Here is a 14,113-nt window from a genome sequence, read left to right as displayed (position 1 = left end):
CCATCACTCACTCCATCACTCACACCATCCACTCCATCACCCACTCCATCACTCACACCATCCACTCACTCCATCACTCACACCATCCACTTCATCACTCACTCCATCACTCACACCATCCACTCCATCACTCACTCCATCACTCCACACCATCCACTCCATCACTCACTCCATCACTCACACCATCCACTTCATCACTCCATCACTCACACCATCCACTCACTCCATCACTCACACCATCACTCACTCCATCACTCACACCATCCACTCATCACTCCATCACTCACACAATCCACTTCATCACTCCATAACTCACACCATCCACTTCATTACACCATCCACTTCATCACACCATCCACAAACACCTGGATGAAGAGAATGGCCTCAGTCTTCCATACACAGGAAGTGCTCCTTAATAACTCACATGGTTCCATCAAGAGAGGGCTCATTTCCAGGCCTCATCATCAAGGTTAATATAGGAGCATCTTTTCAACTGAGTAAGAATGGAGCACATGGACACGCACTTCAAGTGATACACGCTGTCATATTTCATGGTTTAATTCTTGAAAAAAAGCTTATAAAAACCGATCATAACAACTATGATTTTATGTTATACAGAGTAGATGCAATTCACAACAAGACGCATATCCATGGATCCTTGGGCATTAAACAGTGATTTTTACCATGAAGAATTCATCCATTTACCACACAGAGTGATCCCACTAACTGATACCCAGGCAAAACATGCCCTTTTTAACACACAAAAACTATTTTAAAACCAGGACAAGCTTTTGATATTTTGGTGTACATTTCTTCGAGTATTTTCACAGTGTATTGTTTAAAGATATGTACTCAAATATAACATATATAGATTTTACCATATTAAAACAATAAACATGCATAAATATGTATGCATTTACCATGTTAAAAACTATACATGACAGATGTACGTTAATACTTTGTAGAAACCTGTCAGCACCCACGTCCATCTACCACACACACACACACACACACACACATACTAACACAGCTTATACAGGAGTGTACTGAAGATTACTGTTTTTGGTGCATGTGTTGTTAACGAACAAGCTACTATTCTGTGCTCTAGTTCAAAATTCTGGTTCGTTACTTGCCAATGACACAAAACTGCCTATTTGTGCCCTTTAAGCTCCTTTAACCACTTCTGTTTGTATAGGGCTTATGTATTGGCGGACAATCCTTTGGGTCCATTACCAGGAAGACTCTAATAGTGTCTACATTCACAGCAGTAATGTGCTTACAAGACTGAGAGACTATATATATATATATATACAGCTCTGGAGACCACTCCAAATTTTTCTTAAATCAGCATTTCTAAGTGTATGGCAGCCATTCCATTCCAGTTTCTGTTGAATTCCAATACAGGCACACCTGATTCTACTGAGGTACTGATTAAGTGATCACCAGAACAAAATCTTATTTAATGAAGAAAAGTATAAAGACCAGTGCTGTGGTCATCACTATCCTCTTGCAATAGGACAAGCTGGATGGCAGAAACAGTGCTAGTAGTACCTCAAAAGTAATTGGAATATTAATATATATATAATGGAATATATAAAGTGTCTATTGACCATGCCAAAACGTTTTGAGTGAGGAAAAGAAGGGTTCAATTCTGGTTTTACTGGCAGAGGGATACACTGAGTGTCAGGTTTCCACCCTTAAAATTTAAAAGACGGCGGTTCATAAGAACAAGGTCAAATTTTGAAGTGGTCTCTTAATTTTTGCAGGAGCTGTATATACACACACTACACTGTTGCTTTTGTACTAATTTCTCTATGACCACCCGAACGCCTGGTTCAACTAACACTAACTAACTCACTCAAACTCTCACATCTAAGTATTTCAATCATGTACAGCAAAGCATATCTATCCATAAGAGTGACCTCTCTCTCTCTCTCTCTCTCTCTCTGGAAGACTCAAATGTGCCAAGGGATGTGGGCTCATCTCTCAGACTTAATAAGGCAGAAAAAGAGACCTAGAAGGACATTCGTCTGTCTCTGCTTTACTATGTCTGGGGCCCCGTCTGGCCACACATAACTCTAAGGCCAATAATATTAATGCCAATTGGGCAGAGTAACAGCCTCCCCAATAAGAGATTGTTTGGGGTCTCTTTATATGGCACTGTGGGTATTCCTCTGGAAGCAATGGATATTTTGGAGGAAGCGACCACCTGCCACTGTATGGAGAAATGTGTGTGAAGTCGATTTGAGATGATGAGAATAGTGGTGTGTCTTCAAAAAAAAAAAAACATCAGACTAAAGGCCACAGCAAGAGTGACGGCGCTGACATGCCAAGACATGATATTGCCATCACCTGCCAACGAGCCCTTATGAAATTTTTAATTTAAAGCTATTTGAAATCCTGTTCAAAAACAAATATGATTCTATCAGAAAATGTTTGTGTAGATACTTTTGATGACCTAATTCAACAATCTAGTATTGCAACATTGGTCTTAAATAATCTTTCCTGACCAGAACAGATAAGTACTTAGTGTTTCCTTTACATCTACTGAATAAATAATAATTAAATAACCCCTGCAGCAAACACACATCTTTTGTCCCACACCCCTGCTTAATGTGCAATGCTATGTAGTCTTGTCCATGTGTGCTGCTGTTTCATGATAATAGTATAGCGTTGATTATGTGTATTACCAGGTACAGTGTGTGTCTCAGAGTCTCTCGGGTGGTTGAGTCAGGGCTTTTGGTTCAGTGCTTCTGGTCCCATCCGCTGGAGCAGAGCAGCAGGGTGAGCAGGCCCATGAAGAGCAGCACCATCAGGAAGAAGAACTGAGAGGATAGGGGCCCAGTCTGGCTGGAGTGCAGTTGCTGGTTCTTCAGGTAGTGGTCCACCGCCTCCGAGAGGCTGTACTTCTTGGGAGAGAAGCCCAGCTCCCGGCGGGCCTTGTCAATCTTGAAGGTATGACTGATGGCAATGTTTCTCACCTGCAGGAAAGTTCATCACAGAATTTCACACAATTATTATTTGTAGTCTTATCTTTTTAGCGTGATATACTTCATATAGTCAATTACATTGACTATTACATTGAACTGAGATTATGAACATTTAGAGGCTAGCACATCCGCCCAAATGTGTGTTGCCTTAACATAAAGATGACTGACAGTCATTTTCTCTACGGATTACTCCCCCATATGCCTATGGAGGTTTCAATGGCAACAGGCTCTTGACACTGGCATTCACACACAGCACATCTGGAAAATATAAACAGAATTGGCCAAGGCTCTGGCCCCAGATGTTTTATCCTCTAATGGTACTGTCCGTTCTCATGAAAGGGGAGTGCAAGTGCTTTAATCCTGCCGAAATCAACAGTGCCTCCTACTGGCCACAAACAGATAAAACTATCACCATGGAAACTGTGAGGACACTATAGCTCAGAACGAATCTGGTGTCCACTCGTGACGCATGACTCACGAGGATCACATATCCAGAGGCTCTGGATTTGTTTAAAAAACCAAAGATCAGCGAAAGTATAGTCAAGAGGACAGGGCAAAGTTCCCCAGAGGTGCCTGTCACACAACACTGACCTCTACAGACAGAGAACCAACAGGTAAACTGTGGTCACATGACAGCAGGGAGACGCTGCACGCTGAAGCAGCTCTTCCTGTATCGCTCACCTGTTCCCCCTGGACCCAGCCTGGCACCAAAAAGCCAAGCCATGCGCTCATCTTTTATTCACACACAGCCGCCAATCATCAATCTCCCAGCCATCTGATGAGGAGAATTACCCCTGCAGGTCCAAGGCTTCTGTTTGTCATGAAACATGCATGATGGGGTTCCTGACTCTTAAACTAGCTCTAAACGCCTTAACAAAAGTGTCCTCGTGTGGAGTCCAGTGAAAAGCCTGTGGAAGCCATCTTTGTCATCTTTCTTCAGCCAGCTTGGGAAGATTATCTACAGGGACATAGTTGGGAACTGATTGTAGCATTGGTGCTCTAATTGTTGATATGTCTATGGTAGCATATATGTCCACTAACAATTGTGAGATGCACTATATATGAAACACAGTGAGGCAACAGTGAGCCTTTAATTGCTGTGCTGTGCTGTTGCTTTCAGTGCTGTGGCTCAGCTCAGTGGTAGAAAAACAATACATGTTGGATAGTGAAAGTAAGACATCCTGTGCCCAGCACTGTGACTGTCTCCGCCTGTTGCAGCCTGATTAAAGAGACAGCGGCCTGGTAAATTATACATCTCCCACTGAAAGACGTCTAAAATAGCAATGTGAAGAGAGGAGGGGAGATCAGAGCGGTTGATTGCGATTCTCTATTAACAAGGCCTGTCTACCGCTTGCCCAGGCGGGCCCCCGTGAGACTTAAACAAGGACCTAATCAGCCGCTGTAACCAGACCACCCGCCCACCGCCTACCCAATGCCTTCCCCGCAGTGCACCGGACCGCAGCATGACCGTGACGACCTCTGGGTTCTAGTGCCACTGAGACACGGGTGCGTCACGGCCACCCGTAGGCAGGCTTGCCCTTCATTCCCGGCACAGGGACGCCCGTGTCCCTCAAAGAGTCCTTCAAAGACAGACATGAAGGATCCATCCCCCGTGGATATCCACTTCAGATGGAGTCCCTATGGATGTCAGCGTCAGAGAAGGTCCCCGTAGAGTAATGAACCATGAATGTGAAACCTCCAGTACCCATTCATGTGTGTGCCATTGAATGCATTTGGCTATCGGAGCAAAGGATCTACAGTCACTTGTGGAGTTCTGCACAGACCTGTGAGCCTCTCAGCTTCGGAGCTGTGTATATACACTGATAGCATAGACCAGTGTCATGCAAGCTGGGAAACACTCATCAAAGGGATGATTCCTGATGGTGGAGGAGAAGAGTGGCGGACAGAGGGGCAGAGGAGTGTGAGGGATGTCGGCATGAGGGTGAGCTGGCATGAGGGTGACATGAGCGAGGTGCTACCTCATTCCGGGTGAAGAGCAGTGGGATCTCCACGAATGGTCTCAGAAGCAGATGCACACGTTCCATCAGCACAGCTGGGAAATGGAGGAACACGGAACACTGGCGTTAGATCTCCTCTAGTCTCAGTCACGTCGGAGACGTTTAGGGTATAATTTGAAGGCCCAACATCAAATGACACGTTAGTTTACAAAGTGCAGTGTGAAACAGGGCTGTGCAAAAAATGTTTTAGGGGTCAGCACACAAAAAGAGTGAACTCCCCCTTTCTTCCCCTTTTTCCAACAATGGAGGCGCATGTTTGAAAAAAAAAAAAAAAAACATCATCGGCAATTCACTTAAGGGAGAAAGGGCAGGGGTTCAAACCTGGCCTCAGGGTCTGTGTTAAGCACATGCCTGGTGTGTGCTCTGATACAATCGGCTTTGACCGACTAAAACACATGATCATTTCAGGACTGAACATAACGCCCCTGTGATTTCGTCAGTTCTTTTTAGAGAGATGTGGGAGTGGTAAGCCTGCTCAAAAGGCTACCTAGTGATGGTTATCTTGTATAATTCAAGAGAAGAGACAGTCAAATAATCCCTCAAAAGTTATAGCACAGAATTAAAGTGTGGATTCTTCTTCTCTCTGTATAAAACTTTCTGTGATTGACAAGGGATTGTCGTCAGACATGTGCACCTACCTACACACAACACATCGAGAAAAGCCTTCATTATATTGTGTTTCCATGCACACTCTTTTCTACTCTCCTACCTGCTGTGTAGACCAGACAGACGGGGAGGTGGATCAAAGGCCGGCTGTATCCCAGCTTTTCAAACTGACAAGGGGAAATGTTAAAAGAAGTGTCAATTCAAGCATTAAAAACAGAGGCAACTGGTAAACAAAACACAAAAAAGCATATTGGAAAGCATATCACATGCTGAACAAGGTTTATAGATCTACCTTCTTGTCTTTACACAAAACATTTGCATTTGGATACATTTTGAAAATTCACATTTTCATATCAACATACATTACCAATATCTGTAGTCTCCACACACAGAAGCTTTATTACCTACCAAAGGCCTAAACCACTCAAATATGTTCACTGACACTCCGTCATTAATGAAGTAGGCCTGTCCACTCTGGAAGACAGAAAGAAAATAATGCAAATTAATCTCTGCAGTAACAACAGAAGGCCTTGTCGGTGGTGACCGTAAGTAATTCTGGTCTCTGATTGGTTAAGACCGGTCAGGTGACTTGTCTTAACCAATTTAGAGACGAGTTACCACTGATTGTCTGCTGCTTACCACCAATCGTCTACCGACAGTCTTCCCTTGTTAATGTTTCACTGAGCTGAGCAGCCAGGAGAAGCTAACGCTAAAGCTCACCGCTACGCAGCGTCTCTCTGGCGTCAGTGCCTCGGCGGCCAGCAGGTGGGCCGTCACCAGGTTGTCCACGTGCACCCAGTTCATCAGGGCCCGAGGGTTCCCAAAGCTGAAGCTGAAGAGACGCCTCTCCACGTTGACCTGAGGGAGAAAGTGCCGATGCTAAGCAATGAGCTTCATGAGAATGTGCTACACTTCGAAGATGAAGTAGTACAGAGGGCCAAATCGGGACTTCTCTGCAGAGGCGCTTTCTGTTGTAACACCTATGGCGTGTATAAAGTGTTGCAAAGTCATTTTGTCATTTTTGCCTGCATGTAACTCGGTAAACACTGGCACACCACTTGAAGCAGGAAGCAGAAATAGCCTTGAAGTGCAAAAGCAGACTTGTGCTCATGTGGTGCCTGCTGTTCAGTAACTTCCCAGGCACCGCTGGTTTAAAGAGGAATGCAGATTAACACAGGAGTGTTTCTCAAGTGGCACAGGAGTGGGATGGAAGTTTTTCAAAGGCTGAAATTAACTTGATGTGACAGTGTTGCAATAGATTTAAAATACTGAAATGTGACTAATTCAGTTTATTCTAGTATTTTATTTTCATTATTTTCATTATTTTATTATCATTATTATCTAGTATTTTATACTGGCTATATTTTCTCTGTAAAAGCTGTGAGGAAGGTGATCTTACTCCTTGACTGTAGCTTCCTGTAGAAACCTCTTGCTGACAGTGTGGGTTGAATCTATTGACTAACGGGTGCTGAGGCTACTATTCACATTCACATTTGTTATAGAAACAAAGACAAATCCTTGACCTCTATTGCCATCTTTCATGGAAATGATTTATCCCATGCACAATTATGTGTACATTTATGCAGTGCATTCAGACTGTTGTGTATCATACTGCTGTGGTGTGGAGCGGGGGCCTTCAAGGGTGTAATTTGTTTGTCATTGTAAAAGGGGGGCCTGCCATGAAAAGCCACTGAAAATAACCACTGTTATACAGAAATGATTTATTAAATTGGATTAAAAACCATCCACAATGTATAAGACACTGTCATGTATGTAAGCAAGTAAGGTTCATCACGTCTGCGTCATGACAGAAAATACAGAGAACTCGTATGAATTAGAGCTAAGGACGATTCAGAACGCTAGGCCACATAAGTAACTCAATGAGTGTTGTGTGTGTGTGAGTGTGGTTGTGGATATGTGGCCTTGAGTCTCTCTGGGAGATGCTGAAGCAGGAGGCAGGAGGAGGGGGTGTAAAGTGATAGTCGAAAGTTCATAAATATTGTAAAGCTGCTAGGCGCACACAGGTGTCTTCAGGACCACACAGCAGGCCTGTCTGAGATCACGGCAGAGGCCCCGAGCTGCTCATAAGGGGCAGGGGTCCTGAGCAAGGCTGGCAATAAAGGGGGAATAAGACTCACCATCACCCGGTGGAGGTGGCGCCTCTCCTCTGGGCCGTAGATCCCTGAAGGACGCAGTGTGCAGGTCAGCAGCACGCCACCCCCTGTTGGAGCAACTCAGCCATTACACCTTCATCTAGCCATTAACCAGACATTTTTAACCCAAGTGACCTAAAGTGCAGCAAAGAAATACATCCCACTCCACCCTCCACCATCTGTCCCCCCCAGAACAGTTCATCAGCACCATTAAAGTCTCTTTCTCTTGCCTCACTTAATGCAGCTCCCTTAATGATTTTCCATGGTGGAGGAGGTCTCTCTGCGTAAGCCTTTTCAATGAGAGGCTGAGGCTCAGCCGACTTGGCTCCGTCTGAATAAATGTATGAGGAAGTCTATGGGAGTATCATGACCCGGCACCATAGGCCAGCGCTTAATTGAATATGTAAATAAGATATAGAGTATCACCTCTGGAGAGGGTGAGTGGCCTGCCTCGCACCTGTCAGTGTTGCAACACTCCTGCGGAGTTTTCCATTAAGGAGATTGGACAAAACGTGTACAAGTTGCATTGCACACACACAGCAAATCTGAATGTATTTGTTTCAGTGTTAGGAGACAAAAGAACCACATCATGCATGCACTTTCACATGGCGCACTGAATGGTTTGGTGTGTCAGGCAGCATATGTCTTTCTTTTTGTCCTTTTCTCTTTCTATCAATATGGCTATCGACCTTTCTGTCATGGTCTTTCCTTTTTCTCCTCTCGGTACATGTGCAAGAGTGATCATAATCACAGGGATTCTGCATATATACTGTTGTGTGAAAAGTCGACGTAACTATTAAGCGACGTAACTATTTGAATTACTTCAAAGTAATGCAACTTATTATATTTGGTTATTTTCAATTACTTTTTGATTGGCAGACGAGGCAGTGCTAATTCATACAAGGGAACCAATCAAAAACAACGCTCAAATTTTTAGCGCATATATACTGTCAAATGAGCCTGAGTCTAGATGCCAAAAAAAAGATGCAAAGCAACAGAATGGCTGTTATATTCTATATAAAGACTTTAAAGATTTTTCCTAAAAGAATATATTTAGATGTAACCCCTTTGTAATCACCAACATTTTGATTAGTAGCTGTAATTTAATTACATATTTTTCCTCAGTCACTGTAATGGAATACAATTATGCCTACATTCCTTTTGTCATTTAATTACGTAACTCTGTTACATATAACTAGTTACTCCCCGACTATGGTATACTGTATGTATATGTGTGTGTGCCTGTGTGTGCATGTGTGTGTGTACGAGTGTGTGTGTGCAACACAGCACACAGCAGTGTCAGGTTTAAGCCTGGCTCCATTTGTCCGTATTGTCCTGTTCGACTCTATTTTTAAACTGGTGTCAGCAGGTCTGGCTGTATACAGTTGCAGGCTGCAGCTGGGGCTGCTGCAGTGCTGTGGCCCCCACCTTAACCCAGTCATATGTCAGGACAGGAACTCCAGAGGGCACCAGAAGACGCAAGCTCAACACAGACAGGACTCTCACAGAGGGAACTCAATGACTTTGTGTGTTGAAAAGAGGAGATTATGTTTTTTATACCTTTCAGTGTCCTTCCATTGGCTGCCAGCACCATCCGGTCAGCTATGGCTTTGGTCCTAGAGTAGTGGTCTATGTGCTTTTGAGTAAAAGACAAAGTGAAAGGGAGGAGCAGAACAGAGGACTTTAAATCTCTAACTCCTTGTTGATGTATACTACTAAAGACACCACAGTAATTTTCATCATCCTCTGGTCCATCTTCTATACCAATAAAGACTCTGTATGTATGTATGTACTATGCATGCATGTATGTATGTATGTATGTATGTATGTATGTATGTATGTACTATGCATGTATGTATGTATGTATGTATGTATGTATGTATGTACTATGCATGTATGTATGTATGTATGCATGTATGTATGCATATAGTTGCAATGTACAAAGCACAACATAGTTGCAAATTCGATGAACAAGTGAAACACTTCACAAAAGCTCATGAACAAACACCTGCTCTGACATGCTTCATGAACTCCAGGCAGCTACAGCATGGAGGACAAAAGTCAGTGGCTGTTGTTAATAATGTCATACATGAGGGAGCCACACCAACAAAGGCTCAGGGTTAACCAACATGATCCCCGCAGCTTTCCTGAACACCTGAACACCACACCCACCCCAGGTGGAGTCCTGGCCAGACAAAGGCCCCTGCACCCTGACGCTCTCCTGACAAGCACGAGGGTAATCCTCGTGAGAGTGAAAGCACTTCTCTCCCTCTTTCCCTCTCTCTCTCTCTCTCTCTTTTTTCCCCCACAGAACATGAATAATCTGCCTTTAAACCTCAATTTGACTCACCACAGGGGATGATGTTTCACTTCAAACGTGGATGTAATGCTGCCATGGTCATTTTTGAACCGCACTGCTGGCCTACACACATCAAATCTCTCCAGATTCAGCTCCATGTCGTTTTATTGTATTTTTATATCATAACATTAACATTAAGTACTATCCCAGGGTGCTTTAAAAAACATGGCTAACCTATCTTGTGGTATCTAACTACCACAAGCAAGCTTCTGAGAGACCTGAGTGAGAGTTTGTAGGAAAAAATGGGGGAGGAGGAGAGAGAGAGAGGACAGGAATTGAGGGGTGCAACAGGTGGAAAGGGAGAAAGGAAGCATGTGTACACACAACAGGTACTTATACGTACAAGCTGGCCTGCTAAAAAGCAAAGAATGTTGAAAGAATGAATGACGAATGACATCTCACCACAACGCTTTCACAACGAAGAACCATTAAAAATTCAACTTTAAACACACTGATGAGGAAAGACTCCTCTGAGAGATCAAAATAAATGGAAGCAGCCTTTGAGGAGACACCTTGGTGAGGTAATATGTATATCGAGAGACTTTCTAATGGAGAATTCAACAAAGAAGATAAAACTTCTGAACAGAACTATATTTGTAAAAGTGCAAGTGACCAGTGAGAAAGGTAGACAATCCTGTGCTCTCTCATTCACCATTTCCAGTGGAAGGAGGGCAACTGAGTCCTCATCCCCATCCTCTATGGGTTTCCCTGCGAAGGCCACGTTCACGGTACTCGTGTAGACCAGTCGTGTTATCCCACGCTCAGAACACACTACCCATATGTGGACAAAAGAAAGCCAGGACCAACCTTAGGACCAATAATTATAGCGCTTATCAAATATATATATATATATATGTAAAATACAATTACGTAAATGATGAGGAATTGACAAGTAATCGTAGAAGCACATTTACTCTTCATTTCTGGTAATAGTATCTCTACATCTACACCTACATATCTCTAATGATGATGACGATGATGTCCTCTTAGCTGGCACATATCCATATGATGTAGGTGAAGACTAGTACTTAACTCGCACTTACTAGTACTTAACTCGCACTTACAGTAGTTACATTCCTGCACTTTTTATTCCTAAAATAGAGACCTAGTATTTATTGTTACACTAGGTCTCTATTGCTCGTAGCTTGATTGTTTTCTCCTTTGTACGTCGCTTTGCATAAAAGCGTCTGCTAAATAACTAAATGTAAATAAAGAAGTGTTTTTAACACACAATTAGGGTCTCACCATTAATAACGTTGTTGGTTCCCCCAACGTTGATAGATTCGACCAGTTCTCTCTTCAGCTGAAAATGGAGAAATGTAACATTTACAAACATGACCTACGATTACTGCTATTTTTATCATGTATGTACAACTCCACATGATGACCGCTTAACCTGTATTACATTGTTTCTCCCTGTAGAGTAACTACAGCAGGTCCAGATGTAAGAAAATGTGAAGAAAAGATCAGGTAAATTACATTGAATTGATTGATACATTTCTCTTTTTAAAAAAGTCCAAAAGACTGAGTACATAAAGGTCAAAACATTTATCAATTAGTAACAAATTAGGAGACATACACATTTCTGCATCGAGCCAAGGCTACAGTATCTGCAGTTCTTAGCCAAGAAGCTCTTGCTGTGTGCTTTATTTCATTTCCATATCAGCATTACAGCCTTTTTAATAGTTGATGTGCTGCAAAATGAATAAACATTAAGTTCCGCTGATACAGTTGAAACGTACCTGCTCAGGACCCGACATTCCATAAGCCGCTGTATGAAATATGCAGTCAACCCCCTCACACACCTTGTACAGGGACTCGTAATCTCGAATGTCACTCTGCAATGGAAAGAGTAGAAGCAGTCAATCAGTTATGGCAACGCAGTGACAGGTCACACTAGCTAACATATTTGTCTTCATGTGGCCCACAGACAGACAGGCGAGACAGGAAAGACAGGCCCCGGCGACAGCTGAGCGCCACGAGCATCACACCTGTAACATGAGGCTGAGAGCCCACCCTGCCCCCCACCCCTACACGCTCCCCACACCCACTCGGCCTGACGAGCATCTGTCCCTTCTGAGTCACACAGATCTTCTCCTTGTGTTTCACCTCAACCCCCTCTAATACCTGCGGAGGACCCAGGAAATGCAGCAATACAGAGAGACAAAATCCATCTCATGAATTCCTGTTTAGCATCCTGACAGTGTCTTAACATGGCAAAGCTACTGCTGCCAACACATTATCCAAATCATTAGTGCATGTCTGCAAACTGTACAGTCTTTTGCTCCCTGAGCCATCAAACCACTGACCATATCTGATCGCCATGCCCTGCAAAGTTTCCAGGATCAATTCCATGATATGCTGGTATAATATATTTCTTGTGAAATAGTAAACTGCTTGGCCATGACTGCCCTCCATCCCCCAGTCCCTCTCTACCCCCCAATCAAATAAGAAACGTCCACATCACACTTACCTGGTAGAAGACAGCCCCATCTGGAACATCCCACAGCGGTTTGTGCAGGTCGAGCAGAACCACCCTCACCCCCTGGCTGGCCAGGGTCCGTCCCAGTCTGAACCCAAAGTACCCAGCCCCGCCGGTCACCAGGACCTTCCCTGCTCCCTGTCTCTCCTTCTCCGCAGCCTCTGGTTGGCTGGCTACACACTCTGGGCTGCTGCACCAGGAGCCCACTGCCCCACTGGGTCTGTTTCGGGGACCAGCTGATGCAGCCACACCGGAGCCGTTTGTTGCCCAAGTTGAGTCATGGGCGCTGGTCTGGGACCTGCTGATGCAGCTGTCGCCATCCAGGAGACATGGGCATGGGGCAGGCTCCACCGCGCAGGAGGCACCATTCTGTTTCATGGTCCCCGGCTCTGCTTCAGTCCTCTGCTGCTCTCGACCTACAGGGAGGGGACAAAGGTCCACAAGGTGATCAGAGTGGTTCTGTTCAGGGCCGCTCTGTGTCCTCCTCATATATCTCCCTATCAAACCCAAGCGCTACACTCTCAACTGGAAAGTTACCCCTGTTCCTAATGAGCCTAAGATTACATTCGATCACCACAGCTGCAACTGCAGACACCACTCAGGGGATGAAATGCCCAAGTAGTGACTCAGGTAAGATGGCTCTTTCGCAATGTGAGGCAAGACAGACAGTATATTACATGGGACAGGTCATGTTAGATGGATATTCAAAACACTGATTTACACAAAATGAAATGCTGGTTTGAAAGTAGTACAACATCAGATGAACAATTATTAACAGTAGTGCAAGAATGTGTTTCTCAGCATTCTTTGTTCATCAGCTCACAATACAGATGCAACTAAGGAATAAAGGAATGCTTACCGGCAAGGAATTGTTTCTGCCCAGCTGTAAAGATCTCAGGATGCCAATGCCACCCTCCAAGATGTGAACACCTACAGTACATGATACATCACCCATAAACATAAAACAGTGGTCTTATAAATAAGTTTTGTCAAGTTTTAGTGCTCACTTAAGTGTAGCACATTATGAAATTCCTTTCCGAAAAGTATTCACGTGGAGGCACATGGTTATGTTTAACCAGTTTTGCCAGACGTCATAACTGACATTCAGCAGTGCTGAATGATATGGCAAAGCTTCTTTCTTACAAGTTATTATAACGAATCAAATTATTTATCCAGGGGCCAGTACGATCTGTCTGTAATGTCATACGTGAAGTGGAACTTAAATATGGCATATTTAAAATATTGACAGTTTTCTCTAAAGAATTTGCTGTGCAGGTATTTTTTATCATGTGAGGCCAGCATAAGTAAGCACCTGGGCTTGACAGACTAGAAACAGTATGTCGTTTTAAAATACTGATTTAAATCAACTGCACGTGGGCTTAACGGCAAAACGTGAATAATATATATCATAACGTTAAGAACCGGTTTTACGTTGTTTGCACGTGTTCTACTATCAGATATGGAACACACAAAAATTGTCAAATACCTTTTGCTTAGTTCAGCCC

At 43.6% G+C, this 14,113-nt stretch overlaps 1 protein-coding gene across 1 annotated transcript; it reads right to left on the bottom strand.

Annotated features, from left to right (window-relative positions):
- Positions 1 to 1,051: 1,051 nt before the first annotated feature.
- Positions 1,052 to 13,549, bottom strand: sdr42e2 (short chain dehydrogenase/reductase family 42E, member 2). The gene is made up of 12 exons (XM_012825634.2): positions 13,543 to 13,549; positions 12,600 to 13,024; positions 11,869 to 11,964; positions 11,372 to 11,429; positions 10,779 to 10,897; positions 9,328 to 9,403; positions 7,753 to 7,835; positions 6,335 to 6,472; positions 6,023 to 6,088; positions 5,718 to 5,781; positions 4,970 to 5,043; positions 1,052 to 2,981 (listed from the first exon to the last, which is right to left on the bottom strand). Exons 1-12 carry the CDS (start codon positions 13,547 to 13,549, stop codon positions 2,745 to 2,747), a joined length of 1,443 nt encoding a protein of 480 aa, XP_012681088.2. The 3' UTR covers positions 1,052 to 2,744.
- Positions 13,550 to 14,113: the final 564 nt, after the last annotated feature.

Source organism: Clupea harengus, chromosome 1 (assembly GCF_900700415.2).
Source record: "Clupea harengus chromosome 1, Ch_v2.0.2, whole genome shotgun sequence".
In the NCBI taxonomy this organism is placed as follows: domain Eukaryota; kingdom Metazoa; phylum Chordata; class Actinopteri; order Clupeiformes; family Clupeidae; genus Clupea; species Clupea harengus.
This window is presented reverse-complemented; position numbering and strand designations above follow the sequence as displayed.